At 37.4% G+C, this 16,886-nt stretch overlaps 3 protein-coding genes across 7 annotated transcripts in view; 2 read left to right on the plus strand and 1 right to left on the minus strand.

The window, feature by feature from the left end:
* Positions 1-45: 45 nt before the first annotated feature.
* On the plus strand, positions 46-8,427 carry LOC111346890 (calcium channel flower). Of its 2 annotated transcripts, XR_002696450.2 has the most exons (6): positions 46-263; positions 3,076-3,148; positions 4,371-4,499; positions 5,459-5,566; positions 6,140-6,922; positions 7,491-8,427. XR_002696450.2 is itself a non-coding variant. In XM_022954149.2 (5 exons), exons 1-5 carry the CDS (start codon positions 182-184, stop codon positions 6,243-6,245), a joined length of 498 nt encoding a protein of 165 aa, XP_022809884.2. In that variant the 5' UTR covers positions 46-181; the 3' UTR covers positions 6,246-8,427. The 2 variants fall into 2 exon arrangements, 1 of the variants encoding a protein (XP_022809884.2); XM_022954149.2 differs by having other exon boundaries at positions 6,140-8,427.
* Positions 8,428-8,566: 139 nt separating this feature from the next.
* LOC148733714 (uncharacterized) lies at positions 8,567-12,287 on the plus strand. Its single transcript, XM_088758170.1, has 3 exons — positions 8,567-10,263; positions 11,093-11,163; positions 11,722-12,287. The coding sequence occupies exons 2-3, from the start codon at positions 11,103-11,105 to the stop codon at positions 12,051-12,053; spliced, it is 393 nt and encodes a 130-aa protein (XP_088614296.1). The 5' UTR covers positions 8,567-10,263; positions 11,093-11,102; the 3' UTR covers positions 12,054-12,287.
* A 672-nt stretch (positions 12,288-12,959) lies between these two features.
* Positions 12,960-16,886, minus strand: part of LOC111346888 (E3 ubiquitin-protein ligase LRSAM1) — a 28,338-nt gene continuing 24,411 nt past the window's right edge. For 3 of the 4 annotated variants that reach the window (XM_088758156.1, XM_088758153.1, XM_088758154.1), the window contains one exon: positions 12,960-16,312. In XM_088758156.1, coding sequence (XP_088614282.1) covers positions 16,190-16,312 — 123 coding nt within the window. In that variant the 3' untranslated portion in view covers positions 12,960-16,189. The remainder of the gene's footprint in view (positions 16,313-16,886) is intronic. The other variant, XM_088758155.1, reaches the window with a different exon arrangement.

The following is a 16,886-nucleotide window of genomic DNA, read 5'->3' on the forward strand; positions in this document are numbered from 1 at the left end:
ATGGAGTTTCAAAAAGATCGGAAAGCGTCGTGATTTCCGAATATGTACGATGCAATTTCCACGCAGTCAATATTTTCTCTGCCATGGAAATGAGTTGAATGGGGAAGTGAACCATGAATAAGTGAATTAGAATCAAAGCAAAGAATCATTCAGGTACAAAAATACATTTTCTGTTTGAAGGATGGTAGATGAGACGAACACGACAGAAATTCCTAGAGGATTGAGAGTTGTGGTGAGATTTTGGGGCGCCGTGTCTGGGCTGTGTAAGTGTTGTTGCATTTTGCTCCTTCAATATTTTGATCGCACCAGTAAATTGTTGACAGACTTTTTGTTAAGATTTTTCTATCCTTTGATTAATGGACAAGTATAACTTAGTTATTTCCGTAAATTTTCGCATCGATTTGCTTGTTTTGTTTTGTTTTTTTTGCTTTTTTTTTCAGTAGTTTAATTTTTACATTTATTTTGTTCGAGTCAACAAGATATTGCAAGTCGTCGATATGATTTTGGCAGGGAAACTGACCGGCTTCATCACAGGAGTGTCGATTTACGTGCTGTCAGAGATCATGGTTGTGTTTAATTTTCCGTTCTTTCAGTCCTGAATTTTCAGGAATTAACAATGCGTTTAACCACGATTTCCTTCCAATAGAGTAGAAAATAAAGTTTGAAAATTCAAATGCAATGAATTTCTTCTTCATAGCGTTAAATTTCTTTTGTATGCTCCCAAACAATACGAAAACCTGCATTGATTCATGTGACAGTGACAAGTGGATTATAAATCGACAGTGTATAAAATTTGATCAGGCGTTTTACATTGAACCAAATCATGGTATTTAAAAGAAGATGCAAGGCCACAGTATATTCAATATAATTTGGATATATCAACAAAGTTGAAATGGTAAATTGGCCACCGTAACGATTACAAAAGCTGACGTTTCGAGCGTTAGCCCTTCGTCGGAGCACAGTATATTCAAATTGCACGATGTAATTCCCTGATATTTACTGTGAAGTGAAGTGAAAACCTTTATTTAACTTCGAAGCAATCAACTATGCTCTGTAAGGGAAAATGAAAAATGCAGAAATGTTAACTTTAGATATGACGATTTCAGATGCACTTTTTCTTTTCAATTAAGGGTCTAATATGGAAGTGTTTTAAAGTGCTACTGAAACGTAATTTCCATATCCGAGATTTTCGCAATATAATAGAGTTTGAACGTTATTTGCAAACGCTGTGTACTTTTTTTGGGCCAACGCATAGCGGAAAGTGCATTTTTAACCATTCGAAGTTGACCGGCTGGGATCAAAATTGGCGGCCATCTTGGCGCGGCCAAAACAGCCATGTGACGTCACTGGTTGTGTACTTCTGTGAAAGAAGGGTAAAAGCATGGAGTGTGGCTTTCAGGTTGGGAAGCCGAAAAAGAGGATTTCGGGCAAAATGCCATCCTCGTCTTCTTCATTGGCGGCCGTATCGGCATCTTGGCTATCTGCGAGAGGTTCGCCTGGATAGGGAGCAAAATTCCCGACTGATACCGAGAACGAATCTCTACCAGTCTATTTAGTTAATCAGCAACTGACGAGATCCACAAGATTAGGATCGAAACCGCGGTCTTGCCTGACCATCTACAGAAAATTTCGAAAGACATAACGGCAGATAGGCTACTAAACGCCCCGGGCCAAAGCAATGCCATTCAGAGAATGAAGAAAACATGGAAGCCTCATACGACACCGCCACTGAAGATGATCTACTCGACAAGTCTGAGGATAACGAACAAATCCCTCAGTACCAAATGCCTAGCAGAACATGCCCAGAATCCCTACAATATAGGGCGAGGGCCAAAATAAGAGCAGACGAGGATTTCAAAAAATGAGATAAAGCAAATCCTTAACAACGCGGAGCAAGAAACAGTAAAGGCGATCATGTGCTTCTATGAACGTGAAATCGGTCGTTTAAATACCGAAATAAAGAAAACAAAACAAAACGAGCCAAAACGGCTGGAACACTGAACACTATGAACTGTAGTACGATCGAATCAGCGCGCGTGGCGCAAGCTGAAAGCAATCAAGAAACTTAACGATCGAGACAGTCAAAAAAATAGCTGTACATCTACAAAGGCGAACGATTCGAAAAAGACGTAATCCCTGATGTGCGTACTCAGTGCCACACATAAAGCAAAGTCTCATGAAAAACTGGCATTTAATAGAAGCACAACCACTTCTGAGCGAACTATACAAAAATCCACCGCTCGTATCTTACAAAAGAGGGCGGTCGCTCAAATACATACTCGCGAGGGCTAAACTTTGAATAGGCTACTCTAAACACACGCTGAGGAGTCGTGTAGGCCTTTCAACCCCATTTTACGGCACCATCTTCCTCTTCGCTACTGGAGACAACTTCGCTTCGTTCAGAAGAAGATTCACTTGACAAAACTTCAATATCTGCCATCTCCTTCGCCCACGAATACAAACAAACCGTGAGTGAAATAAACCACGCTATCGGAGTGAACACAACCAGTGACGTCATCAATCCATTTCGCTCGGTACCAGAGCCCGGACATGGTTTTGTCTAAAATTTTTGATTTGAACGGTTAAAAAAGATATCTTTCGCCTCTTTTTGGCCAAAGCAAATTATCTCATGATGATCAGCGTATTCAAAACTACAGGTTAGAGCAAAATTTTCAGATACGAAAATTTCGTTTCAGTAGCACTTTAAGAGTCGTGGTTAAAAACATAAATATTATAATAAACATAATGGCAGAAGGTTACAAATAGCCAATATCGCAAATTTTCTCTGAATTTCTTTTTAAACTGTAGTTTAACAACTGTGGCGTGTTATTAACCTCACCACATTGTGTAAAAAAGAAGTCATCGCCCTCCCCCAATAAAGGTCTCCAGAGGGAAACATCCAGTTACTATTTTCAGGAGGCTGAAAATTAGTCTCAAACTGTACAAAAATTTTATCATTGTCAAAAAGCTGAGCGGTCACATTCATGTGCTTTGCCTTTGAATCAGTCGTTTTTGTGCAGAACGTTGCATAGATAACTTATGTGTTTTATGTGCTTTCATGTTATTGTCTGTTAGGTTCTGCAGCTCTTGGCATCTTAGTACTTTTTACATTATCAGCAACATGTTTGGGAATGGGTATTTATATGATGTAAGTAGAAATATGAGTTCAAATTTAATAGAATTTAAGTCATGCCTTAAAGGAGCTGTGTCTGAGGAGCAGGTTTTGCAGATATGCTTGAATGCATACAGGCGTAGCATTGAGCCAGGGTTAAAGAGGTCCTTCAAGACATTTTTTCGCCTAAGGTGATTCCTCAGAAAAATGAGTTATTGAAAAATTAATTTTAAACCCCCTCAAATGTTCCCAGCCAATGTCTGTTTCAAAAAGTACGATAAAAAAGATAGGCCACTGCGTGCTTGTTTGAGAGATCTGATGAGCATCATTTCATCAGTTCACAGTACATTTTGCAGTGGTTGGAAGCAAATGTTTTTTAAGTAGCACTTGAAAAAAACTTGATAGGTAGAATGTCTTGAATGTATGAAACAATTTGATATATGTTTATGGAAAAATCCTGCAATTTTAAAGGACAGTGACTCAAAAGGTTTCTTGAGTCATTGCTTTCAAAGTCACAATTTGCATCCTTGAGTAATGGGCTTCATGCATGCTTTTAGCTATATCTTTTTCCCTTCAATGAGTTTTTTGTTAAATTTCCAAAGGGGATAATTTTGTACCCAAAAATGATAGGATAAAAAATATTGGTCATTGTGTTTGTTCAAGAGCCAAAGACCTTTACCTGGTCCATTGATTGAAAAGCAATACAGTTTTCACAGAATGCATGTGTGCTTATTTGCCTGATTATGTGATTTTTTTGTGCAGTACAGGTTGTGCAAAACTGAGGAATCACCTTAACTCAAACTTTTGACTTGCACACTGCACTGCACACACACACACATGCACGTATGCACACTCACACATACACACACACACACACACACACTCACACACACACACACACACACACTTGCACACACTTGACTGCACCCCTCCCCATTTCCCATGACATCCTTACCTTTTTTTTGGTTACAAAAAAAATTGGAATTTTGATTCTATCACTAATTATGTAATAATTAAGAAACTGCTCTCAGAAAAAAATGTACTTTCTATCTCTTGCTTTGACTGCATGACTGCATTTGCACATCTTAAAGATAATTAAATTCCAGGCTTCAGAAGTAGGCCTAAAAGCATTTGGCGTTTGATGGACTTGATTAGATTCACAGTAGGTACAACTTTTTTACAACTTACCCTCTAAGGAAGTGGTCATTCACTTTGTGTGTATAAGAAATTGATTGCAGTGTTATTGTGTAATTTTCAGGGTAATGGGTGCAATAATACTAGCTTTTGAGGCTCCAATGTGTTGCCAGTTTGTACCAGCTCTAGTTACCATGAGTAACTGGTTTGAGAAGTACTTGAGATTCTGGATAAGAGGAAGTTTGTACTTTCTGTAAGTTGTTTTTATTATTTTTATTATTATTTTATATTATAACTGTGATAACTGGGGTTTTTATCATCTACGGTTAGGGTTAGGGAGTCAGAGAGTTTGTTTTGGAGTTTTACTGTATCATAAACCATGATACATTGTATCTCTTGCAGCTCTTTTCATTGTGAGCAATTATGGATTTTTTTTGATTTTTTGATTTTTTTTTATTGTTTATTACACTTACACATGTACTTACACTATAATTACTTTTTACACCATGTTTAAACTACATTAACTTACACTACTTACAATACATATATAACAATACAGTTACACTAGTCAAATTTAATTACAGTTGATCTATTTACCACATTATTGTTTGCATGTTAATTGTCGAGTAACTACTGAGAATTGTGTTTGCTATTTAAACTACAAGGGAATTGATTTTCCAGAAATTAATAAACTGTTAAATGAAAAAGATAGCGAAGAGGTCGAAATACAAAGTTGAAAAAAAAAAAAAAATTATGGATTTGTCACTATCGTGGAAATACAATTAGCATGTAGAATTCTATCTGAGATATGTGTGTTTGAATATTGTTGTTCCAAGTTCACTTTGTGATCATCAGCTTGACTCTACTGAGACTTTTTACATTGTGAAGTTGTTCTATGACGTAGAGCATGTGTGCCTAAGTCTTAGACTCCCCGGAGTGATTAACAGGGTGACTTGCCCTTGTGATATTCATACAATATCCAGCAAACAGGCACTGAGAATACTTAAACTTATCATGTAAAAGTTGTTATTTTGGTCTAACACCAAATTCATATAACCATTTTACAAATGAAGGAAATTTGTAGCAGCTAGAGGGGATGAATTAACGATCAGATCTTGAGATTTAAACTAAGGGTTAATGAATAGTTAACAGTGCAATGCCTTTATGCAATTGCTCAATGTTTACTGAATTTTGTTTTTGTTCTATTTCTAGGTTAGCACTCCTTCCAGTTATTTTCTGCCTGGAAGTCTCTACCTTTGTTGGTTGTGGCTCTGTTATGATCACAGCTGCTTTGTATGGTGTTTTGGCTATTGGGAAAAAGTGAGTGAAATTCTTTGATATTTGTTTAGATATATGGTGTAAGTACAAGTACTTAAAAAAGAGAAATGAATTTATTTGGTGGATCCCTCATCTCTTAGCCATTTCTTTGTTATAATAACCCTCTTACTCTTAAGATCTCATGTAATTGAGTAATTCTTTATACTGACTGCCATACAATTCTTATGGTGTGAATTTAGAGAGTTTGGTATTGAATCAACCAATAATCTCCTAATTAATATTTTTCTCTTGCCTGCTTGATATTGTATCATTATTTTAAGGAGGAATTCTTTCTTAGTTAAGTTGAAGAGATTTTATGTGTCTGAGGCCTCCATTCACCAGACTTCACAAGCAGTCAGGTTCACCTGTACATACAGTATTTTTCACCAATGCCATGAGCATTCTAGAGCATTGTTTGTAACTTATTCAACAAGTTTAGTGCTGGTGTTGGCAGAGTTAAGTATCAGTAACTTTTCATGCGACATGTTACATGTGTGTTCTCTTGTGGAAAGGAAATTGTTTTGTACTTTGGGTGTCCTCACTCAAAAATACTTTCAATTGTCTTTCTTGTAATAGAGGAGCCCATGCCAACAAGACCACAAATTCTGAAGAAATTGAGATGAAAACTAACCTCGTTGACAAGAAAGGCGACCCAAATTATGTTGGAGAAGCAGAACCTTGAATTCACTCAAAGAGATAAACAGTATACATGAATGATTTAAACCAGCGGTCTCCAGATTCACTGTTCTAATTAACTTTAAACTATTAAATTATTCATGGGCAGTCTCAAGGGATGTTAACAGTTGCCTTCGTTACTGTAGATGTACCTGAAAAAGCCCATGTGATAATTTTGACTAAGGCAATAGCTAGCATTGTTGGTTCTATGGGTGTCAGCTCACAGAATGGCTGAACATCAAGCAAAGTAATGGAAGAGGGGATGTTGTTTACTGGTCAAAGCATCAATAGTATGGTATTGCATACTGATGTTCATGTACATGTAGGATAGACTGTCAAATTGGAAAAAAGTGATGAAAAAGTCAAAGTTTAGGGATTAACAGTCCTTTCTGGGAAGCAGTTCACCTGTTAAGAAAGAGTTTTTTTTTTTGTTTCTTTCTTTCTTTCTTTCTATACTTGCATCTCTTTGGTCAAATTTGGAACTGTAAATCATGAAAGTGTCAAGTGTACATGTATTTATGTACAGTGTGGTACCATAAATCTTAAAATTCCAAGATCCAGTTAGTAATCCTACCCCCTTAATGCCATACTTTTCCTTCTAAATAGGGCAGGAGAATTTTGGCTTGTTCCAAAATAACACCCTCTTTCGGACAAGCTTCTCTGTTCTCACAGCCTGTTTACAAGGTAGCTTATTGGAATTTCAAGGATAATTTACATGATAATCACTTCTGGGAATTAAAGGGTTAGATAAACATATTTTATGTTTTCAAGAGGAATTTTAATTAGAAAATCTGTTTAAGTCAGTAATTTTAATCAGAAAACCTAGTCCTTATTTATATATATCTTATTAAACAAGCGTGAGGGCCATACTGGGAGAATATCGGCCCGAGGTCTTGATAGTACGGACCGAGCGCAGCGAGGTCCGTACAAAAAAGACAGAGGGCCGATATTCTTCCAATACGGTCCCGAGCAAGCTTGGTTAATAAGAGATTTATTACACGACTGAAGTTCAAAGGGACACAAGTGCCGTATCATTCGGGACTATTCGGGACAGTGCCCGGTCTAATACTGAGAGAATATTGACCGGCAATAGAGCATTTTGATTGGTTGATTTTAGTTATTGACCCTCTGACTTCCCGAGTCGTGTAATAAAATATCTTACTAGTAATGTTCACTTATGCTCTGTCATGCATGTTTCGTTTAATTTACCCACAATTATTTATTCAACCTCTCAGAAGTGCATTAATTTCAGGTGTTAAAGACTTCTTTGAGTACCAACAAGTTCTTCCTAAAGAAGAAGCACTCTTAAGGGAATAATTGTGGCACCTCCTAACACACTGATGGTGTTTTCAATTAGCCTCCTTAGCAAGTGCTTGCCCAGCCTGAATGAAATGATGTGAGGATCATTTCCTGTATTCTTGTAACCCAATGTTGATTGTTCAGTGATACAACAGGGAGAAATTGGATGCTGATCGCTTACTTATGGGGTTAAAGTTCGTCAAATTTCTTTGCATTTAAGTTAATATATTGAAAGAAGCTCTTTAAATTTTCTGAGAAAAACGTGTCATATCAATACAAAATAATTTATTTAATTTAAAGAGGTCTTAAGTGGACTTCAAGGTTATATGTTTAATATAAGATTTGATTCAATTATGGTAGTTTAATCACAAATTGGAAATTTAATTGAAAGGATCATTAACACTAGGGACATTTTTAGTACAAGAGTTTACGTTGTTTCAAGTGTTAGTGGAATTGTTTTGTTCTTTCATTCTCAAATAGTAATTCTTGACTGACATGTGAAGCAACTTATCTATGATGTGGTAGAATTAGCAATAGTTCAGGGAGAATTCGCAACAAGGGCACTTGTCCTTTTTAAGATATGACTCTGGTTTTTAGAAGAATCCCTTCGTCTTAAGGAAAAAGACGCAAATTGTAAACTATGACTGACTTCTGTGACCTTGTTCAAATGCTGAACGTGTGCTATTATAGTTGTTGGATAAAAATAGAACTATTCTAATAGTTCTCACAAGAATTGACCATACTGGCACGTTTTCTTTTAAAGAAAAATTACTTCTACATTACGAATTACGAAAGCCCTGTTAAATTATTATTTTAAGAGTTTATTTAGGAACTAAATCGGCCGGGGCATTTTATTTTTTTTTTTAGCAATAAACAATGGCTGAAAATGTCTTGTAACGTGTGGTTCTTAACGATATTCGGATTGATTTTCAAAGGAATCTGTCAGTTTGAACGGTATAAAAAAGTAAATCTTGCTTTTTTTTCAAAGTTATCGTTTGCAATTCGTGTTTATTTTCGCCAATTTATCAATGGAACGACAGTGTATTAGTCAAGAGCAGTTTTCAATTGACTGTCGAAAACACCAAAATCATAGTAATCCAAGCGACCAATAAGAACATAGGTCTACATTTATCATTAGCTACTGAGAACTCAAAGTGGAAACAAGCAAACTGCTTCAAGCGCAGGAAAACGTCAATGGCGAAGTAGCGATTGTGTTAAGTTTTGCATATCTTTGGTTGAGAGGATGGCGCGAGATTTCTAGACAAATCACAGAGCAAATTGCTAAGTAAAACGACGAAAGCAATTCTGTATTCGACACGCAGTTGAATAGTACACTATTTTATGGTTTCCTTCCATTTTGAGTCATCATACGAGAAGCTGGAGAAAATTGATGCAGTTGTTGAAGAGAACATTTCTTAATTGAATGTCGAAATCAATCCACGTGTCTGCTTTAGTTTTGCTTGATTTCGTTCTGTGACTGACTTCAAATGGAAAACCTATTGCGACCCGGAAACACGTGTTTACTTGTGATTCAACCAGTTTGGTTTTTTTATTGGCTCCATATTATGGAGCGCTTCCGATTGAGCGTGGTAATACTGAGACCTGAGTTATTTACAACGACTAATCAGAAGGGAAGAATATACCTCGAAGAGCCAATGAGAACTGCGAGTCAATTCAAAACAAAAAAATTGCCTAAAGCGCGGCAAAATGCGGGCGACTAAGTTGTGGTTGAGGGGGAGTGGCGCGAGTTTTCTGGAACAATCACAGCAAATTAAAGCAAAATCAAGGCAATTCAGGATTACTTTCGACAGAATTGGATATGGATTTATTTATATGGACCGTAATTCGTTCTCATTTGCCTTAAGATTAATCTGGTTTTGTGTTTACAAATCTCACTTGAAAAGCGCGTTAAAGCTTTCAAATTCCAAAACATTTTGATAACGAGGATTCTTACGTGCACGATGATAGCGGAGAAAAGTTCGAATACTATTTTCGCTAGCCTAGGTTGGGCATAAAAAAAAAGGTAATAATGTATACCTTGTTAGAAGAGATTGGCCAAAATATGAATGAAATTTTTTGGCGCACTTGTCGGGTTTCAAGAAGTTTATTGACTTTTTGACGGATCAGTGATGGGAATTATTTTAGAGAAGTAGTTCAGTTTCATATCTATCTTTTTAACTTGGGTTTGCAATCGCAAGCCCCTGAGAAAACTTAGAATTCATGTGTTTGTTGTACATGAAAGGGTACGAAAAAACCATCGTAACGGCCAAATCAAATTACTGCTGAAGGGAAAACATCGCAGCTGTCGTGCATTTGAATTATGAATGGTTATTTTGAACACGTTGTTAATAAGCATCGTTAAAATTTTCTGGTTGAAAAATTTAACACCTCGTGATAACACAGGCGATACTCATCTAATGCTTTGCAATCTCTTTATTTAAGACTTAAAGGGTGATTGACAGTTAAGAAATATTCCGTTTACTCCCGTGCACTTAGATTTAAATATTTTATGACGACGTTTACTCGGTCAACAGCTGCCGCAAAGTGGCTCGATTAGATCACATGAGGAGTTTTTCGACCAATCACAACGTTTTCTTGATACTTATGTGAGAGACACCGCTGTATAAATGAAGGGTTTGGTTCAATTTGTGTTGAGGGGGTTTCCAAAAGACAGTCGATACCATTCACTTGCAACTCCGTGAACTTCACTTTCATCGGAAGTCGAGGTGAGAATTTAAAACTCAACGTTGCCCATATCAGAATTCGAAAGGGAATGTTTTGTGTATATGTGAGTTTTTAGAGATGAGCCACTGAAGGCAACTCACACTGTTACATGCAGCCTTGTACACCTGAAAAGATAGCTTTTCAGCTCAATAGACTAAATTTTATTGCAGCCTTAAACAAGGTGGAATGAGGACTTACAAGTAACTTCGCATGACACGATAAACATCTCTGCAAATTTCAAGCTGCACTAGGCCTCGTCCGTTTCTTGAAGAAATCACTCGTTTCAAGCCCACAGCAATTGATTTTAATGTTTTATATTTAAAGATCGCTCAGAAAACTCATATTCGTTATTTCATGCCAATTTTCAAAACCCTTAAACTTACTTGTTACATTCCAACAATTCAGATCGAAGATCGAGCGGCCTAACCTGAAGAAAAAAAAATCATGGCCGGAGTTTTCCCCTTCAACTTTGTTTTGGTCAATGACTGATAACCTTGAAGGAAAAAGTATAAATTGCTTACTAGAAAAGAGATACAAAAATCACACCTGAAGAAATATACAATATATTCGTAACTCGAGAAAGAGACAATTACAGCAAAAAGTTCCTATTTATTTCCAAATCATGATTTTAAAAATAAGTCCTTATTCAATGGAAAGGACTTCGATTTATTGCCTAAGGAAGGAGTCAATCAAAACAGAGATTTAGGCATAAACAGAATGCATGGGCAGGACACCCGCAAACCAATAAAGCCGTGTGGCTTTGAACAGTAATGAATCATCGCGACAGAAGGCCTAATTTACAGTTTCAAGTTATTGTCTTCAACTTCTCAGATCGAACACCATGCAGAAGCTTCTTATTGTTCTCGTAATCGCCATCGTGTTGAAAGTACTACTTGTTCAAGGTAAGTGCATTTTCAAATTTACAATAGCGCCTCTTTCAAGGCTTCTATATGAAGAAAAACATCTCATTAGATAATTTATTTGATTTCACGTCTTTAGTTCAGGATTGAAAATTCGTTTTTTTTTTCGTCTAAAGTTCATGCAGAAACAGAAAATGTTTAGACAAAACGACTTATCGACCAGGTTATCCAATGCAAATCCAGGTGATAAGAAAATATTTCATTTATAAGATCGATAACCAGCCAAAGAGTATCTATAAAGAATCAACGGGGTAACGAAGTAACAAAAGGTAATCTATCGAGTTTACGACAATTTCTTACCATAGTTCTTACTATAGAAAGCTTAAATTGCATTTAAAAAAAGAAACTGAAAAACAGACATTTCAAACTGTAAGCTGCTAAAAGTTTCTCTTTCCATTTTTTTCTTTTTTGTGTGTGTATCGGTTCAACAAAGAAAATTCAAACTGAGAGCTATATAAAGTTTTCATCTTTGTTTTCTTTTATAAAATTTTTCGTGAGGTTAGATTCTCACTTCACTTTTTATTATTTTTTTTTTTAAAGGTGGGGCGTTGAGAACTCGCCAGACAAAACGCAAACACGGTGAATTGCGCTCATGCGCAGTATGGCCACTGGAATGTGACTCGCAGGAGGAACATTGTGGTTTTGAGGATTGCGACGGACAGTGCTTCACTTACTACACCAGGGACCTGGACCCAATACATGGTGAGGTCGATGACCTGCAGAAAGGTTGCTACACCATGGCAGAGGCGGAGAACTTTTGCCACGATGAAAGTGTTTGTGAGGGGTTCGAATCAATGGTGACCAGTCTGCTAAAAGGGAAGGTTTTGCATTGTGAACACCATTGCTGTAACACAAACAATTGCAACGAATAAACTGGGACACATTAAAAAACGCGTCTAGGTCTTCTTGCGTTACCCTTGTGACTGGTGCATCTTTCCCCCAAGGATTGCAAATGGTTCTAAGACAAATATCTGGTGGGAAAGCTCGTCTGTCAAACCTGCGCATGCCTCCTCGAAAACCTGACCTGAGCTGGAAAGTTGTTTGGGCGATTGTACAACGGCATCAACCATTGAGCTTGAGTTTTTCAAAGAGAAAGAGCTTTTCTTAGAGTACGATTAATTAATAATTTGTTGGGCAGAATCAATGCGCCTCTTGACACTGCAAATTTATTCAGGCAGCATCAAAAATTGATATATGATGTTGTGTTCTGGCTTTAAATCTCGTGTTGACGTTCACAGCGTTCAATCGTCAAGGTTATGGATTCTGTACATCATAGATCGTGCTAGATTGGATTCAAAAGAAGCTCCACACACAAAAAAGCGCAGTATATAGTTTACCATCGATCCGGTTTCCGACCGCATTTGATCCTTGAGACCTCAGAATAAAGCTTGACAGCGATGGAAAAAATTGTTCGAAATCGATGCCAATACTGAAGTCTGTCAAGTAACGTCGCGCTTATCCTTAGGAATCATATTCACAATGGGGTTGAAAAAATCTCTGTCGGATTTTTTGTCGTGTACATGATGGTTTCGTTCGATCAGTTGTTTTGTTTTGCTTCCTATAGAGGAGACTTTTTTCAAAACCGCAGAGATAAACACTACTTTATCACTATGATCATAATTGTGGGTAACCTATTCCAAGTCTATGGTTATTAAACGGCGCACTCGGCGAAAAAACAAGACAGAGATTTGACACAGCAGCCCTCGCAAGGTAAAAATGTCGGAAATCCTTCCTCCTGCATTTTCAAGCGACTACACACACACACACACACACACATATTTACTCTATGTTTCAAACTTTTTATTCTTATGCGAAGTTACATTTCTGCATTTATTTGCTTTCTAAAAATGATAAGAAATGAACTTTAATGTAATACACACTTAATTTCATACATACCGAGATTTACACTCTGAACCGAGTACTATCGTTCGTTGTCACAGTCCTTCCTTCCAATCTTTGAAATGAGTCGGTCAGTAAGGAAAAAAAATCAGTATGGATGAAATTAAACCATCATTCCATGAAAAGTGCTTGAACGATTTTCATTCACTCGTTGCGATGCATCAAAAACACTCATTCGCTGCGCTCACTGGTTCATCACAACTCGTTAATATAAAAGTCGTTCGTGCGCACTTTTCATGGAGTAATCTCTATCTACGGGAAAGGTTACGTTTATCATTACTTTAGCTTCATTTCGAGAAACGAACTTAAGTTAATCTTATTCATTTCCTTGGGAAGTTTCAGTATCTGCCACTGAGCATGCGCAGTCTCGGGTAAATATCATCATAATTATACTGAGCCCTCAGTTTTTCGTTCCAGAAACGTTGCTACGCAACATGACGTGATATTATAATATGATACTCGCGTTTTAGGTCTGAATGAAAAAAATTGGGGCTCCATGAATTTTTGCCAACAAAATTTGTTTTGCTGACTGCTTGGTCCTCTTTCTTAGCACTAACAATCCAGCCATTCCATTTAAGATCTAAATTATTTAAGTGCTAAGCGTACACTACGTCTCGATTAACAACAGGGAATTGTTCCCTCGATAATGTTTCCTTTTATGGAGGTGAGAATCCGAAATGTCTAAGCTCTTCAAATACAAGGAGGCACGACTCTTAACACTATAAATTCTGTACTTATTTGATTTCCAAAGATAACAACATTTTGCTGATAAACCACTCGCCTAATCTATACAGCGATAGTTTAATTTCATGTAATTGCGATTATCATGTTGAAATTTAACAGGTTTGTTTCCAAATGCAAGAGGACAATTTCACAAATAAAATCGTGAAATACATCGGAAACCAGAGAGAATGGCGAATAACTAGAGTTTGTATGAGATTTCAAAATTGTTTAAGTATGCAATTGTTGAGGAACTCAAATATTTTCCAGCAAAATGTTGTCTTTGACTAAGTTTAATCAGCACAAGGGGATTTTTCTTCACACTAGCTAAACGCAGGGATTGACACAGTGATAAAATAAGTTAACTACAAACAATAGAAAAACAATTCTCAACTAACACCTTGTGATTGCCTTAAATAAGAAATATCACCTCTCTTCAAAATGCCGATTGGAAGTGTAAACCATGCGACTAGTACAGCTTCAACTGAGCGTATAAAGGGCCCGCGCAGATTCGATATATTTTTTAATCGACATTAACTTGACATTTGAATGAAGTTAGTTATTACTTCCAGTACATTCACAATTACTTATTGTGCCGCTAGCATGTCTGGCCAGCCTTTACATCATGTTCAAAATTCAGTTTAGACCCACCATCAGATTCCTTTTTGTCCTTTTACAATGGCACTTTTACTAAATGTAAACCCAAATGTTAAGTGTTACAGGAAGAGGACAGGCACTTAGCCAAAGCCCTATAATGAGAAATACATTTCGCCAGATTATCAAAAGAAATTTACGAAATACTTTTTCTCAATTTTTCCTTTTTTGGTCTTTTTTCGATTCACAGAATAGGCGCGTGACACTTCCGCCAGAATTTTGTCTCAAATATCGCGCGGAAATTTGAACTTCCCGCTGACAGAATTCCTTCGAAGAAAGTAAAGTAACCTTGGATTCTTGTTGTTTTACAAATAAAACATTGAAAATGTACTGAGACTTAAGGAGGGGGTTATATCCTTGAATTAGGCTAATTAAGTTTAATACGGTGGGATACACTCTATGATTTGTAAAAATTATCACCAGCAATAGCTGAGATTAAGGAAAACTTTTGATACATCAGGGCCCAGTTGTGTAAAGGGCAGATAACACTATCCAACGGATAAATAGCTCTCCAACGGATAAGTGATGGCAAAACGTATAGCATTATCTACCGGATAGAGTTTTATCCAATGGATAGCGCTATCCAACCTTAGAAAAACAGGGGCCAGTGCTATAAAAAAAGCCTGACACTCTAAAAGAGATACAACTCCATACGTCACATCTACTTATACGATAAGTCTGTGGCTAACTGATGATGCAAGCCCTGAGAAGAAAAAAACCGTTTAGAATCTCGACGGAGATTATAGTCTTCGCTGCAAACTGCGAAAAATGTAACGTTTTAAACCCAACAAGGTTTGCTTGGTTTGAGAAGCAAGGCAACTTCCCTTTGCAGTGGGTAGTTGGCAGTTTTCTGAAGTTTCGGCTAGTAAAGCAAACAAAATATTCAAAGAGAATGACATTAACCCTAAGCCTACACTTTTCGTTTTGTTTATTCTGAGATCCTCCACGGAAAATAATTGACATTCATCTAACTTAACACAACTTTCAGACGCTATTCTGAGGAGGTCCTGCGCCATTCGAGAAATGAAACACTTCATACCCCTCCAAAAACAGGTAACAACGTGTTTTGGATAGAAATTTTCTAGTCGTCGCCCTCGCGACTGCTTGAGGTCCTGAATTAATCATTGAGCTCCCGAAAAACCGCCAGTTGCGCCGACTGCTGTATCTTTGCATTGCACCGCCCATACAATTGGAGATTTAAATATTGCCAACAACTACTGAGCTGAAAACTTTGTCACAACACACATCACAGGAAATTAAGTACAAAAAAAGTAAAGGAATTAAAATTTTAACAGTATGCGAAACCCATTTGCTTTCATGGGTCTGCGGAAAATTTTGCAAAATTTACAACTGTACATATGGGTTATGTCAAGTGGTGTATAAGGAATCAGGAAGGTTTGCCCTCGGCTGATGAAAAAATCAGATCTGAATAGAAATATGTATCGCAATCATTCAGTCCCTAACATTAACTTGTATTTGTCGGGGGAGCAAGTTCCTCTTCGATAACTTGAAAAGTTGCTAAGCAACAAACTAACCTTCAACAAAACGGTGCCAGTCTCGCGTAAGAATCCGAGAGATATTTTCATAAGGAAATATAAAATCCGAACCGTGTTCCGATTCCAAAAAGATGAGTTAACGAGAGCAACACTTGTTCTCCCGACTAACGTCGATTATGTATCGCTATGGACTCCTATATACCTTGAATACTGATACAAAGCACAGAACTACTGTAAATTTATGAGACAAATATCCTGATGCGTTGTACGACAGGGTTACGGCACATTGGACAGCTAGTTATCGAGCTGGAGCAGTTGAAACAGCAACAAACGTGACCACAATTCAGCAACACTACGTCCGACTGTAAAGAAAGAAAGAAAGAAAAAAACATGTCACCGAAATAACGAAGAAGAAATACCAGCGCCAAGGGTGAGAAAACGCAGGTCCACCGAGGGACTGGTCAATATTCAACACGGGGGAGGAGGGTTCAGGGGGAAAGGAAATGAATCATATGAGCAGTCTCTAACAAAGTTTTAAGGGGGGGGGGGACTTTGGAAAAATGATTGCCGATGAGGAGGATCATCCGAATGCAACAGAGCCTTATAGGGGGATAACGTAATTTTCAGCGTGACACAAAAAAAATCCGCTGACTCCCCCCCCCCTCCCCCACAGTTCCGACCAGGAGCTAACGATCGAAACGCCAGCTTTTGTAAATTCCGCCTCTGAAGTGAATAGTTTCCTTTTCATGAAAATCAAAATGTTCGAACTGTCTGCCAACGCAGCTAAAACATTGCCTTAGAGTGAATGAGAAGTGAGGAGTCGAATTGTAGATAGAAATTCCCATGTTTATCACGACCAGGCCCCGGTTGTTCAAAGGATGGATAACGCTATACACTGGATAACACTTATCGGCTGGACAGCGATTTATCCGTTGG

This window comes from Stylophora pistillata, chromosome 4 (assembly GCF_964205215.1).
Source record: "Stylophora pistillata chromosome 4, jaStyPist1.2, whole genome shotgun sequence".
Lineage (NCBI taxonomy): Eukaryota > Metazoa > Cnidaria > Anthozoa > Scleractinia > Pocilloporidae > Stylophora > Stylophora pistillata.

Bases quoted from the DNA above. Each gene is read 5' to 3' on its own strand.
- LOC148733714 (XM_088758170.1), top strand. From the start codon at position 11,103: ATGCAGAAGCTTCTTATTGTTCTCGTAATCGCCATCGTGTTGAAAGTA. The intron at 11,164-11,721 runs GTAAGTGCATTT...TTTTTTTTAAAG, and splicing joins GAAAGTACTACTTGTTCAAG to GTGGGGCGTTGAGAACTCGC.
- LOC111346890 (XM_022954149.2), top strand. From the start codon at position 182: ATGGTAGATGAGACGAACACGACAGAAATTCCTAGAGGATTGAGAGTT. The intron at 3,149-4,370 runs GTAAGTAGAAAT...TGTAATTTTCAG, and splicing joins GGAATGGGTATTTATATGAT to GGTAATGGGTGCAATAATAC. The intron at 4,500-5,458 runs GTAAGTTGTTTT...TTCTATTTCTAG, and splicing joins AGAGGAAGTTTGTACTTTCT to GTTAGCACTCCTTCCAGTTA.